At 46.0% G+C, this 14,423-nt stretch overlaps 1 protein-coding gene across 1 annotated transcript in view; it reads left to right on the forward strand.

Annotated features, from left to right (window-relative positions):
• Positions 1–14,423, forward strand: part of PUS7L (pseudouridine synthase 7 like) — a 364,500-nt gene that overhangs the window by 182,697 nt on the left and 167,380 nt on the right. Inside the window, exon 5 of the mRNA XM_044087411.1 lies at positions 5,226–5,324. Within this exon, the coding sequence (XP_043943346.1) occupies positions 5,226–5,324 (99 nt within the window). The remainder of the gene's footprint in view (positions 1–5,225; positions 5,325–14,423) is intronic.

Genomic DNA, 14,423 nt, shown 5'->3' on the forward strand with positions numbered 1-14,423 from the left:
AAATGTTGTCGGATAGCACTCAGACTACCGGAGTACATAAAAACACAAAGAAAAGGACAGAGAGAGACAGTTGAGGTCCAAAACCGACGATGAAGCTTCTAAGCCAGTCGCCGGTTCGCCAGTACTCAGTGAGGTACTTTTGCAGCCCCTGATACCCACTACTTTCGAGTCGCAGGCCCCTACCGGCACCCCTGTGGAGTCCAGCATGCCGCGAGATACTCAAAGTATTGCACCCACGGATGTATCTCCCTCAGATGGGTCCGGAGCCGCTGAGGAGGCACCGGCATCTGAGGGTGTATTCAGGCCTCAACATCTTTATAGCAAACCAACGACAGCTGCAAAACCAAAGACAAAAGCATCTTCTAAAACTAAAAAAACTACACATGAGCTACATGCACAGGCCTCTATGCCTAAAAAACAAATGATCAAAATGGCTGAAGACCTTATTACCTTGATCAGCGGTTCCCATCTCCCTCCAGATAAGAGGCCTAGGCAAGACACTGATTATGAATCTTCAGATCAGGTTTCTATTTCTTCTGATTCCTCTTCTGATCAGGAATTATCTATACCTCCCTATGAGGATTCTGATGCAAAGGAATCTATACCATCTGCATTACCTCCTGAGGATTATTCATTTGGAGAAACCTTGCATACTTTGAGGGAGCATTTTCACTGGGAGAGTCAAGATTTCTCCGAAAAGAGTTTCAGGGATCTCCTCCTTCTCCCTCAGCACAGGCCTTTAGCCATACCCCCTGTTTTAGACATTGTGGATGATGTGTTTTCAGAGTCAAGCTTGACACCTGACTCCTTACCTCTGGCTCCCAGCAAGCCTGACAGATATTACAGGATCCCTGTCTCACACAAATTTTTATTTAGAAACCCTGCTGCTGATCCTGAAACTATTTTACAGGGTCCAAAGGGAGTTAAGGCCTCAACAGCAAAAAAATCCTACCCCCTCTGACAGAGATTCAAGGCACTGGATAGATGGGGAAAAAAGTTTTATACATCTGCAACCTTGGCAATTAGGGCTTTAAACTGCCAGTTTCATATGTTCAAGTATCAACAACATGTTATGGGATTGCTGAAACAGAAAATTATCTTGATTTCTGAATGTGCAGAAAATAAAGAATTGCAGGAATTATTGCATGCAGCTGAACAGGTTGGAAAGCATACTTTGCAATGTGGTTTTGATTCCTTAGAGGCCTCCTGCAGGGCCGCAGTTACTCGATCTGTGAGTAGGAGGCATGCCTGGCTAAAGGAACAAAATTTGCCTGATCATGTTGAAGCTAAATTACTAGATGCACCTTTACAGCATGATACTCTGTTTGGTATTAAAGCAGAAGAGGTTTTAAAGAAAATGGAAGACAAATCTAAGTCTATGCAAACTGTAAAAGACTTCTTACAAGTGCAGCCACCAAGATTCAGTAGACACTGGGCTACAAAAAATTGGTCCTTTCATGTGTCAGACAGAGCTCAAAAGGGCAAATCCAGACGCCATAAGGGTTCCAAATACCAGACACAAGATTCATACAGGTCAAAGGAATGAGGCGCTTCTACCTCCAAATCTGGAGGAGATAAAGCGCAAACCTACAGAAAACAGTCCCAATGACATCCCTCTGCCTTCACCAAGCACTTATCTTTTGGCAGCACCCTTAGGGGGAAAATTAGCACTTTTTGCTCAAAACTGGCAGTTAATAACCCAGGACAAGTGGGTGCTAAACATAGTATCACAGGGATACAGATTCCATTTCCATACTCTGCCAATGGCAAACGGTTGGCCAGATCTGCCAAAAAATCAGTGGGCAGAGGCACAGAAACAGGTTACATCCCTCATGGATGTGGGGGCCATTCAGCTAGTACCAGAACAGGAAAAAGGACAAGGTTTTTACTCAAGACTGTTCTTGGTACCCAGAAAGGACAAGGCCTGGCGGCCAGTACTGGATTTACCTATTTTGAACACATACCTGGACATTCCAAAATTCAAAATGCTGACTTTGCAGCAGCTTCTGCCCATGGGTGACATTAGACCTAAAAGAGGCATACCTGCATGTCGCAGTAAGGCAGTCATGCAGAAGATACCTCAGATTCAAGGCTGGTGTAATGCATTACCAATTCTCTGCACTGCCCTTTGGCTTATCTACTGCGCCCAGGGTCTTTACAAAGTGCCTGGCACCAATAATTGCATTTTGCAGACAAAGAAGTATCAAAATATATCCTTACTTGGACGATTGTCTCATTCAAGCAGAGAACAAGGACACTCTTCTTCAACACCTGGTGTTTGTGAAAAGGCTTCTAACATGCCTAGGATACACACTAAATGAAAAGAAATCACAACTGGTACCCTCTCAAAAGATAACATTCCTGGGTGCAAGCTTGAATACAACTGCCCAGATGGCTTACCTCATGCCAGACAAGAAAAGGCAACTGACTACTTACTTCAAACTGATGGCAACAAAAACCCAGTTATCTGCAAGACAAATTCTGCAGGCTTTGGGCTTCATGGCATCCTGCATCCTACTGATTCCATATGCAAGACTGCATATGAGGAAACTTCAATGGTACCTAAAAGGTTTATGGAGTCAACATTGTCACAGTCTGGAAACAATTATTACTCTCATTCCCTGCCTGCAACAGGAGTTTCTATGATGGGCAAAGGCATGTCACCAAAACATGGGACGGGCCTTCACTCTACCCCCTGCCAGCCAAACCTTAACAACAGACGCATCAGATTATGTCTGGGGGGCCCACATGGCGGGAAGTTGCATTCAGGGCATATGGACCCCAAAACAAATGCATCTACATATCAACCAGAAAGAGATACCAGCTGTTCAGAATGCCCTGACAGCCTTCAAGGACTTACTTCATCCAGGACAACTACTGATAAAGATGGACAACACCAAGGTCATGTGGTATATAAACAAGCAGGGGGGCACGCACTGATACCCCCTTTGCAGATTAGCCATGGCACTGTGGGACACAGCTTTGACTTACCAGATACATCTTCAAGCTCAATTCCTGCCAGGAAAACAAAATACTCTGGCAGATGATTTAAGCAGAAACCTTATGGATCCTCACAAGTGGAAACTAGATCCACAAGTCTTCAGCATGATGACAAAGAAATGCGGGAGCCCAGACATAGATCTGTTTGCCTCTCCTCAAAATTATCAATTGAAAAGATTCTGCACAAGGACTTATCACAGACAAGCATGGAAAGTGGACGCCCTATTCTTCAGTTGGAAAAACCTATCAGTTTACGCCTTTCCTCCACTGCCTCTTCTTCCCAAGGTCCTCCTAAAAGTCAGACAAGAGAAACCAAAGATGATACTAATTGTCCCAGACTGGCCCCGCCAATACTGGTACCCAGTCCTAAGGAACTTGTCTCAATACCCAGCTTGGACCTTACCTCAAAGACTTCAACTACTGTCCCAGCAAAACAATCAGATCCTGCACAATCAACTCCAGACACTGAACCTGGCAGCATGGCTGATCATGTAGTTATACAAACAACACCTCTCAGTAAAGCAGTGATGGATTTCATTTTGGAAGCCAGAAGGCCTAGTACTAGAAAATCTTATGCTGATAAATGGAAGAGATTCTGTGCTTGGAATCAAGCACAAGGAACTGATACAGCAGAACCGAATATTCCTCAGATATTACAATACTTGACTGAGATGCTTGACAAAGGCCTATCTTTCTCATCAATTAAAATCCATGCCTCTTCCATTTTGGCTCATTACAATACAGATCCACCAATCTTTTCTCATCCTTTACTAAAGCAGTATCTTAGAGGAGCCAAAAATGTAAGGCCTCTAAGAAGATCACCAATACCTGCACGGGACCTCAATTATGTGTTGGAAAAGCTCACCCTGCCTCCATTTGAACCAGCTGCTACTGCTGATATAAAGTTCTTATCGTGGAAAACGGCTCTGGTACTAGCAATTACTTCAGCAAGAAGAGTCACAGAGTTACAGGCCCTCATGGCTGTGGAGCCTTTTATCATATTTTACCCAGACAGGGTGTCTCTGAGGACAAATCCAACATTTATGCCTAAGGTGGTTTCCAGTGTGGCTCTTAACCAAACAATTCATCTGCCAACCTTTTATCCAAATCCACAGAACAAGTGGGAGAGAATTCTGCATTCCTTGGACAGAGAGCTAAGATTCTACTTGAGCAGGACTAAAGCTGTAAGAAAAATTGAGCAATTACTAGTGACATATGCTGCAGGATCAGAAGGAAAGGCATTTCAAAGCAGACTATTTCAAAGTGGATAAGCCACTGCATTTGTTTCTGTTACTTACATCGTGGTAAACCTGTGCCCAAGGGCATTAGGTCTCATTCCACCAGAGCTGCAGCTACTTCAGCAGCCTTTCTCAGAGGAGTACCAACCAAAGACATTCTAGAGGCTGCTACTTGGAGTTCTGTTCACACCTTTACAAAGCATTATCATTTGCCTCTCTACTCTAAGTCCAGGGCAGGCTTTGCCACTGCAATTCTGCAGGGCCTTATAGCTGCACCTAATGCTGTTTAGTGCCAGCCTCCCAACCATAGCGTTGGGATTCTACCCAAATGTAATGACTGCAACAGTGAAACACGAACAACATAGTACAGTTGTGTACACTTACCATAAATGTAGATGCTAGAGTGTATTCACTGTTGCAGTCCAGGTTACCGGCCCGCCATCCCCCCTTTCATTCTGGAGTTTCTTTCCTTCTCTATCTTCTACAACCTATGTGGTGTATTTGCTTGTAGATAAAGGTAAAGTTGATATTGATGCATTTATATATTTTTTTGCTACCTTTTTGGGGGCACCTGACAATCTGGTACAAGAAAAACTAAAGAAAATGGCGTCATCTGCTTGTTTTATACCTCTGACATCATGGAAGAGGAGACAGCAACCGACGCAGGACCCAAGACTTTGGAATTCAGGCCGACTGAGGGCAACCTGCCAGCAGATTACCCAAATGTAATGACTGCAACAGTGAATACACTCGAACATCTACATTTATGGTAAGTGTACACAACTGTACTTTATGCTGGGTTGTGCATCATGTTCCCTGGTTCTTGCATCATTTAGTGTTCTATTACATTATTGAATGATCTGTTCTGATGCACTTAAATGTTACAAAACTGCTTCACTGAGAATTATTTATTTTAGCTACTTACATTTATCTTGTATATTGTTATATTTCTTACTCAGAGTAGCATGGATTTATTTTCATGTACAGGTCAAAGGATTTGTGAACTACTATGGGCCTCAACGCTTTGGACAAGGGCAATATGTTCAAGCAGATCAAATTGGTCTGGCATTGCTAAAGGGGGATATGGTGAGTATAATTTCCCTTTGTAGTTTTGGCTTTATGTTTCTTTTAATGGATAATTTTTTGAGAAGTTTACTTAGCCTGTGACTCTGCACATAAAATAAAAGTTTCCTTATTAAGTAAGCGAATGCTTAATATAGCAAACACTGTTTAATTGGCAGCTAAATGTTGAAACGGCAAAATCCCGAAGACACACAACAGAGATTTTTTTTTTCTTTAGGGGGGGGGATCACTAGGCCATTTTTGGGACTTTGCCGTTTCCTCCACTGTGGTGCGATCTCGGAGTTGGTATATTTAAGTAGGGCGGTGTAGGGGGGGGTGAAGCCCCCCACTTATTTTGTGTTTGTGTTTTCTTTTTTTTTGCGGACCAGCAATTTTTTTTTTCCCCCCTGGGGAAAAAAATCGCTGTTCCGTTTGTTCGGAATTTTGTGATGTTATGTAGTCCTATCTCGCCTACATTCTTACTTGTGGCTTCGGAGCCGACTATCGGCTCCGACTCAGCCGATTATATACTAGCTCGAAGCCTTTCATTGGCTGGGCTAAGCAGGTATCCAAAGGTGCACTTCTCCATATCCCCAGATCTCGTTTGCTGCTTGTGTAGCTGGGACATGGTCTCACTTGGCTGTGGCTAAGTACCCTCTTTTTTTGCTATTTCTCTTAGAGAAATTTGATATTTCATACCCAAAACCTATTTTGATAGCTATTTCTTGTTGCTGTGTTTGAGTGTGGTAGTTGTGTTTTTTGGTATCACTAACTGCTCCAGCGGGCTAGGCCCGTTTTAGTTAGAGGATCTAGTCCTCCCCTCTGTTGTTAGATAAGCTGCTAGTGTGATTGTGTTTTGTCTGTGTGTCCCCTGAGTAGAACCGTTTCAGTTAGAGGTTCTTAGATTGTGTCGAGTAGAGATTTTCTGGTGTATCTACTTTGTGTGTTGTTCCCGCCCTTTTTTGTGATTTGTGTCTAGGTGGTTTCACTTGGCGCTAGTTATAAGATGTCTAAGGATCAGAAGGAGCATAAGCCTTCTGGCTTTAAAAAATGTTCAAGTGTGGCTATAAGATGTCCATCACGGATGGACACTCTGTGTGTGTTTACTGCCTTGGAGCCATCCATTTACAGGAGTCGTGTAGCTTTTGCCACGTGTTCAGTCCTAGGGTGCTCCAGGAGAGAAAAAATAAATTAATATTGAAGGGACTTCTAAAACGGTCGTTTGAGGAAGCTATAGACTCAGCTTCCAGTTCTCAGTCAAAATCCAAAGCTTCCAAGGCTAAGAAAAGGTCTCCGGTTCCATCTGTCTCTTCGGAGCCTCTGGAGAAGATTACTGTACTGGACTCTACTTCCTCGGCTCCACTGTCCTCGGGGCCGCAGGAGGTATCAGTGTTAACTGAATCGGCATCGGCTCCTATCATTCTTGAACCCATTCGGAGCCGGTCGCCCAGTGTGATGCATGGTTCACCTGGCAAGAGATCCCAATCTCCATCGCTCTCGTCCAGATCCTCCAGGCTTTCTGATTTGGATGTTGATAGGGTGGTGCAGAGGCTGCTGCAGTCGCCGGTGTTGGCTAAATTGTTCTCGGCTCCGACCCACTCAGCTCCGGAGCCAGTTCCTATGACCGTTTCGATGATTCCTCCTCCGAGCACATCCTTGTCGTCAGCGCCGGTATGCTCCGCTCCGAGTGATGTTCCTATGCCGGCTCCGATACCCCCTCAGGGTCTATTGGTGCCAACCTCGGCTCCGACCATGTCGGTTCCATCCACAGGGTTCGGGACTCGGGTCTCTTCGGTCGGGCCTGAGGGGGGATACTTCTGGACATCTGTCGGTCCTGAGTCTCCCACTCGGTGCATCAGCTCATGGAACCCGGTCCCGGTCGTGGCCCGGGAGGCCGGCCGGTCCTCGGACTCGGAGGGGGGGGGGCGGCCTTTGAGGCCATGCGGAGCGTGCTGGCCAGGTCGTCAGCTACATCACCCAGGTCGGTCATTCCGTCCCCCACCACCCCGGCGAGGGCCTCTGATACTCACCTATCCATGGACAGTAAAGTACCAGGCCCTAAGGATACCCCCACTAGCGGTTCCCAACTTTCTGAGGGTCTCCCAGAGTTCGTGCCTGAGGAGCCTCCTAGAAAGAAATTGTGCAAGAGGAAGCACATAGACTCCCAGGATGAGTCTCTCACCTCGGATACTGACCTTGAGGAATCTGAAGGGTCCCCCAAGTCATCCTCTGATGATGCTTCCTTCTCCGATATCCTGGAGATACTGAAACAAAGAGGTGACTGGCCTTCCAAAGCTCCTTCCGAGGAGGAGTCAGTATTCCTTAAGGCTTTTGGTGCTCAACCCTCTGCCTCCTGGGTGTCTCCACCCTTCGACGAACTTCTTGACCTCATTTGTCGAAGAGTGTGGGAAAACCCCGATTCTGTGGAGCCCGTGCCCAGGAATCCCAACAAATTCCTTTCCACCTCCCAGGGCAAAGAGGTTTGGTCTAAAGGAGTCCCTGTAGATGCCATGGTGGTGGCGGCAGCCACCCAGAAGGAAGTAGCAGAGTCTTCTTTATCCGTACATCCTCCTAACAAGGAGTCTAGGACCAGGGATTGGTACGGGAAGCGTACCCTATCTTCAGCAACCTTCACTCTACTGTCATTGAATTATCTGTCTCACTTCACTTGGCTCCAGAGAGATCTCCTCAAAGAACTATATATAACCAAAAATACACCTAGGTACCACACAATAGCGTCTTTATTACACAAAAAATAAGAACAGTGGTGAGCACTTTCGCAAAAAGAATTGCTTCATCAGACAAGAAAATAAAACACTCCATTGCTTATATACAGATGGAACCATTGACTCAATCACTGATGTCATGGGTCAGTTAAGGCATTAAAGCTATATAAAACTTATAAAGGTAGAAAAGGCTATATATAGAGAACACTGCATATACAAGACACATATAAAATACTGCATGTAAATGCATATAAAAACTGCATACAAAAACTATATACAAAACTATTGGTAAAAGACGTAAGTAATGTGCATAGATATAAACTCCATAAATACTGTAGCTATGAAAAAATAAAAGGATAGAAATCTAAATCTAGTTATAAAATCTATCTACAATATGTATGTATAACTAAAAGTAGTCTATGTCTCTAAAATATGAATAAATAAAGTGTAATGGGTGTATGAGGTACCTAAAATTAAACATGTTTGAGGCGTCTTGCTTTCAAAAAAAGAACCAAGGAAGTAGAGCCATTAAGGCCTGGATATTTATCTGCATTCAGTTTAATGATCCATCTCTGTTCACAGCTTTCAGTAAAGTTTTCTATATCCCCTCCTCTAATGTTTTTGTGTATGCGCTGTAGCACAAAAAACTTAAAAGAATGTGAATTATCTGTATTAATAATATGCTGGGCGAGTGCATTAGTGGGTTTCTTATTTTTGACATCACAAAGATGTTCTAGAATTCTGTCTTTAAGAAATCTGTTTTACCTACATAAAACACCGGACATTTCTGACAAAAACAATAATAGACAACATCAGTGCTCTTGCAATCAGCATAGGTATTAAGCTGTAACTGAAAATGCTTGGTGGGGTGGACATAGGTATTTATACTGTAAATATAGGGGCAGGCACTGCATGACCTGCAAGGAAAAGTGCCCTGACGTGAAGAAGGGATGGCTTTTTTAGGCACATCCTTGTTACATAACTGCTTCTTGAGTGACATATTGTTCTTGAAACTGAATACTGGATCTTTACAGGTAATAACCTGCAACTGTGGTACCTCTTGTAGTAGGTGCCAATGTTTCTTAATTACGTCAACATACTGGTTGACGTCACTCGCAAACTGTAACACTAATTTAATGCCTTAATTGACCCATGACATCAGTGATTAAGTCAGTGGGTTCCATCTGTATATAAGCAATGGAGTGTTTTATTTTCTTGTCTGATGAAGCAATTAGTTTTGCGAAAGCGCTCACCACTGTTCTTATTTTTTGTGTAATAAAGACGCTATTGTGTGGTACCTCGGTGTATTTTTGGTTATATATAGTTCTGGTTTTGTGCACCTGGGTTTTACCTGAAGCTGTTTCTCTTTTTATACAGATCTCCTCAAAGAGTTGGGAGATACTCTTGCGGGTAACATACCTGAGGCGGTGGCTCAGACGGTTAACGCCCAGGTCTCTACCCTCAACTTCATTGCTAACTCGTCCATGCGACTCATTTCGTATGCAGCCGAGGGAGCGAGTAGGGCAGCAAGCTCAGGGGTCGCCCTTAGAAGGCAAGCCTGTCTGCACCTGTGTCACTTTGCGGAGGCCTTCAAGTCTTCCTTCACTGACGCCCCCTTTGACAGTTCCTCCTTGTTTGGGACCAAAGTGAAAGACACCCTCACCAGGTGCGAGCAAGAGGGAAAGACCCTGTCTTTTCCCTTCCTCCTGTCTTTTCCCTTCCTTCTAGGCCTTATCCCAAGGCCCAGTGGGGGGGGGGGGGGTGTGGTTCAAGAAATCACAGAGGTTTTTTCCTGCCACACAAGGTGAACCCCCCCCTCCAGAGGCGGGGGGGGTTATTCAGGGAGATGTCACCCCAGAGGCAGAGGGAGTCCCCGCAATTCAGGAGATTCGTGGCTCTCTATACTCTCGTTCCTGAGGGTGTGCCCGACTGCGCTTATCCCGAGCCAGTCGGGGGTCGAATTTCCTTATATCCGGAAGCCTGGGAGAGCATTACCCAGGACCGATTGGTACTACGGATAATTTCCGGAGGTTACCTCTTTCCATTCTCTTCAGAACCCCCGACAATCAGAAAAATCCCAGACATTCCACCCAGTCAAAGGGATCAAGCAGCCTTAGAGGTTTCACTGCTGCTGGAAAAAGGGACCATCCAGCGTGTCCCCTCAGACCAAATCGGATTAGGGACTTACTCAAGATTCTTTTTGGTGCCGAAAAGAACAGGGGACCTGAGACCCTTACTAGATCTCGGTCAACTAAACAGTTATGTATGCAAGTCCAAGTTCCTTATGATCACACTACAATCGATTCTCCCATTGTTGGGAGAGGAGGTATGGATGTGCTCCATCGACCTCAAGGATGCTTACTACCATGTGAAGATGGAAAGAGCATCCAGGAGTCACCTACGCTTCTGGCTGGGAGCCAGTCATTTCCAGTTTCGAGCCCTCCCCTTTGGTCTCACCACAGCCCCCAGGGTGTTCACCAAGTGTATGGCAGTGGTTACGGCTCACTTGAGACGTCAGGGATTCCAGGTGTTTCCGTATCTGGATGACTGGCTCCTTACCGCCCCCACCAGGCATCAGCTAGTTCAAACCAGGGACGCTACCGTCAATCTATGTCACCGGTTGGGTATAACGATAAATTGGGAAAAATCTGCCTTATTGCCCTTACAGCGTGTCACCTTTATAGGAGCAGAATTAGACACTATTCAAATGCGAGCATTTTTACCACAGGAAAGGATCAGAGTATTGCAACAACAGATACACATGCTGATGCCCCTGAGACAAGTGAAGGCAAGAGTGGTTCTCCAACTCTTGGGGACCATGGCAGCAACAATCATGTTGGTCCCTCTTGCGAGATTACACATGAGAATTCTCCAAAGGCTCCTCTTTGTTCAATGGTCCTTCCAAAAACTGCCACTGTCTCATCCCATTTTACTCACGGACAGATGCAAGCTGGACCTCAGTTGGTGGCTGTGCACCAACAATTTAGACAGGGGAAAGCCCTTCGTTCCACCCATTCCTGTTGCCACGGTGACCACTGATGCCTCCCAGATTGGGGGGGGGCATTATCTTGGCAGGACTGTCCAAGGCACGTGGCAAGAACACGAGATACATCTGCATATAAACGTCCTAGAGATGAGAGCAGTGCTTCTTGCGTTGCAGGCACTTCAGAATGTTCTTCCCCTAGGGACGATCGCGATACACTCAGACAACATGTCAGTATTGTGGTATCTAAACAAACAAGGGGGAACAAGGTCTTACCTTCTGTGCAGAGAGGCCATGCGAGTGTGGCATTGGGCAATAACTTCCCAATGGTTTCTGGTGGTAACGCACATTCCGGGGAAGTCCAACATAATTGCGGACAGACTAAGCAGAGCTATCCTGATGCCTTACGAGTGGTACTCGAATCGCCTGGTTGCAGAGCGAATCTTCAGCAGATGGGGTCAGCCTTGCTGCGACCTTTTTGCCAGTCCCCTCAATGCGAAATGCAGCAACTACTTCACGCTGATCCCCCCACAGGGGGAGTCTCCCAGGGATGCTCTGGTTCATGATTGCCCCCCCCCCCGGTCTGCTTTATGCTTTCCCTCCGTTTCCCTTGCTGTCAAAGGTGATTCAGAAAGCGCAATCCTTGGGAAGCAGAATGATTCTGATTGCTTCACTATGGCCTCGCCAAGTTTGGTTCCCCTTCCTTCAGCAATTCACTGTGGACACTCCTCAGACTCTGGACCCTCAACCAGATTTACTGACACACGTCGGGACAGTTCCACCCCACCCTGATGACCCTCCGGTTGACAGCCTGGCTACTCCAATTCCATCGTTAGTCAGACTTCATAATTTTTCACCAGAAATGGCCCATATCTTGTCGTCCTCTCATAAACCATCCACTAGGAAGATTTATTCCAGTAAATGGAAAAGGTTTTCTATCTGGGCACATACCAGAGGCATTGATCCTTACACAGCCCCGATAGATTCAGTTCTGGAGTTTTTGTCTTTTCTCTTCCATCAGGGTTCTGCATCAGCCACCATCAAAGTTCAACTGGCAGCGATCTCGAATTTCCACGTAGCAAATGAGCCTAGTCTCATGGCACACAGACTATGCAAGGCTTTCCTAAAAGGTACTCTATTGCTCCGTCCACCATTGTCTGAGCCTATCATGCCCTGGGATCTCAATTTTGTTTTACAAGCCCTTACCTTGCCACCCTTTGAGCCTGCAGCTACCTGCGAATTGAAATTCCTGACCTGGAAAACAGCCTTCTTAACAGCAATCACTTCAGCAAGGCGAGTTTCAGAAATTCAAGCCCTTTCCATCAAACCTCCATATTTAATCTTCCATAAAGACAGGGTCTCTCTGACCAAACCCCTCGATGTCCTTCAAGGATGCATCTGCAGTCCTTACAAATGGGTTGTCCTGTCGTCAGGCAGCCCTACGGTCGGCCGGATTCCAAAGTCTGGGTCTGGCCTCGGCTGATGTCGCACTTCACCCGACGTCATAGCTGCAGTTATTCGGGTATAAAGGCATCAGCCGACGCCATTTTCCTCAGTCTTTCTTGCCGCGTGGCGCCCGAAGCAGAAGCTGTTCGCAAGTGCCGGTCGGTCAGAACCAGAGATTACTACTACCGAAGACTTCTAAAAAGCTAAGTACCCCGTTGGGGACTCTTTCTTGCCTCAGCCGATGTCAGAAAAAGTGAATAACTGTTTAACTTGTGGGAAACAAATACCTCATAAAGATTTCCACTCTTACTGCTTACCTTGCTTAGGCCCAGACCACGACGTAGCAGCTTGTCTAGCCTGTGCTTCTTTCAACCGACGGACGCTTAGACGTCGGTCGGAATTAGCTGAAGAGTTTTTCGGCTCCGCTTTTGCTTACATTATGCCGTCGGATCCTCCAACTATGCAAATTTCTAAAAAGTGCAAGGAAAAGGACCGACACTCGCGGTCCGTGGTTTCGGCCGAAACCACGGTTAAGCCAACCGTGAGTGTCTCGGTTTCGGCTGAAACCGAGTCTACGGTTCTTCCTTCGACCGAAAGCTTGCCTCCTACCGAGGCCTCATCCAGCTTGGCTGAATCTGCTACTGAAATCCCACCCGCTCTTGCAGGTTCACAGGATTTATCTGATACTATCCCTTTGGATATTTCTACCCCTGCACGTGGAGCTGCTAGGCCACCTGCATCCATGTCGATTAAGGCCTTTGCCAGGGCTAAAGCAGCAAAAACTACCAAGACTGTGCCTGCTAAGACCCCCTCTCACAGGGGAGGTTCACAAATGCTTAGTCTAGCAGAGGATCTCATTTCTTTGATCCGGGGATCCCAACCACATCCAGACAGGGCCTCTCACCCACCTCCAGAGAAGAGGACTAGAGTAGAGCCCCCTGAGCCAGTTTCTTCAGATGACTCCTCTGATGAATCAGATAATTCAAATCCTCCAGAGGGCCCTTTTTCTCCTTATGAGGACTCTGATGCAGAAGAGTCCATTCCTTCTGCCTCTCCGCCTGAGGAATTTTCCTTTGGGGAAACCTTGCATGCTATGAGGGAACAATTTCAATGGCAGGGCCAGGATTTCTCAGACTCTAGGAAAAGGCTTAGAACCTTTTTGCATTTGCCACAGCATAGGCCTTTAGCCATTCCTCCAGTACTTACTGTTGTGGATGATGCATTTAATGATGCTTGTACTGTTCCTGATTCTCTTCCTCCGGCCCCTGCGAAGCCCGATAGGTACTACAGGGTTCCGGACACACATTATCATTTGTATAAGGCCCCTTTTGCAGATCCCGAAACTATCTCCCAGGGACCCAAGGCTGTAGCACCTACCTCTACCAAAAACCCCCTCCCCTCTGAAAGGGAATCTAGGGCCTTAGAGAGATGGGGTAAAAAGGTTTACACTTCTGCTACTCTATCAGCTAGGGCCTTGAACTGTCAATTCCACATGATTCAGTATCAGGAATTTATGTTAGACCAGTTAACTAAAAAGCTGTCCTCGGATGAACCATTAGACAAAAAATCTGTACAGGAAATGGTACATAACATTCAGCAGGTCAGTAATCATTCCTTAAAATGCGGCTATGATGCACTGGAGGCTTCCTTTAGATCAGCCATGACTGGCACAGTGATCAGAAGACATGCATGGCTAAAAGAGCAGTCCTTACCCGACCATGTTAAATCAAAGCTCCTAGATGCTCCCATGGATAAGCTCAATTTGTTTGGCTCCCCTGCACAGCAGGTGCTGAAGAAGGTGGAAGAGAAAGCAAAATCTGTCCAGACAGTCAAGGATTTCTTGCAGGTCCAGCCTCCAAGGTTTAGCAGGAATTGGCCTTCCAAGAATTGGTCCTTTCCAGACACCTCCAGAGCTCCGAGAGGCAGGAATAGGCGCTCCAGAGGCAGAGGTCAATCCAGAGGTGCCTA

Source organism: Protopterus annectens, chromosome 11.part0 (assembly GCF_019279795.1).
Source record: "Protopterus annectens isolate FY-2018-M chromosome 11.part0, PAN1.0, whole genome shotgun sequence".
Taxonomy (NCBI): Eukaryota; Metazoa; Chordata; order Ceratodontiformes; family Protopteridae; genus Protopterus; species Protopterus annectens.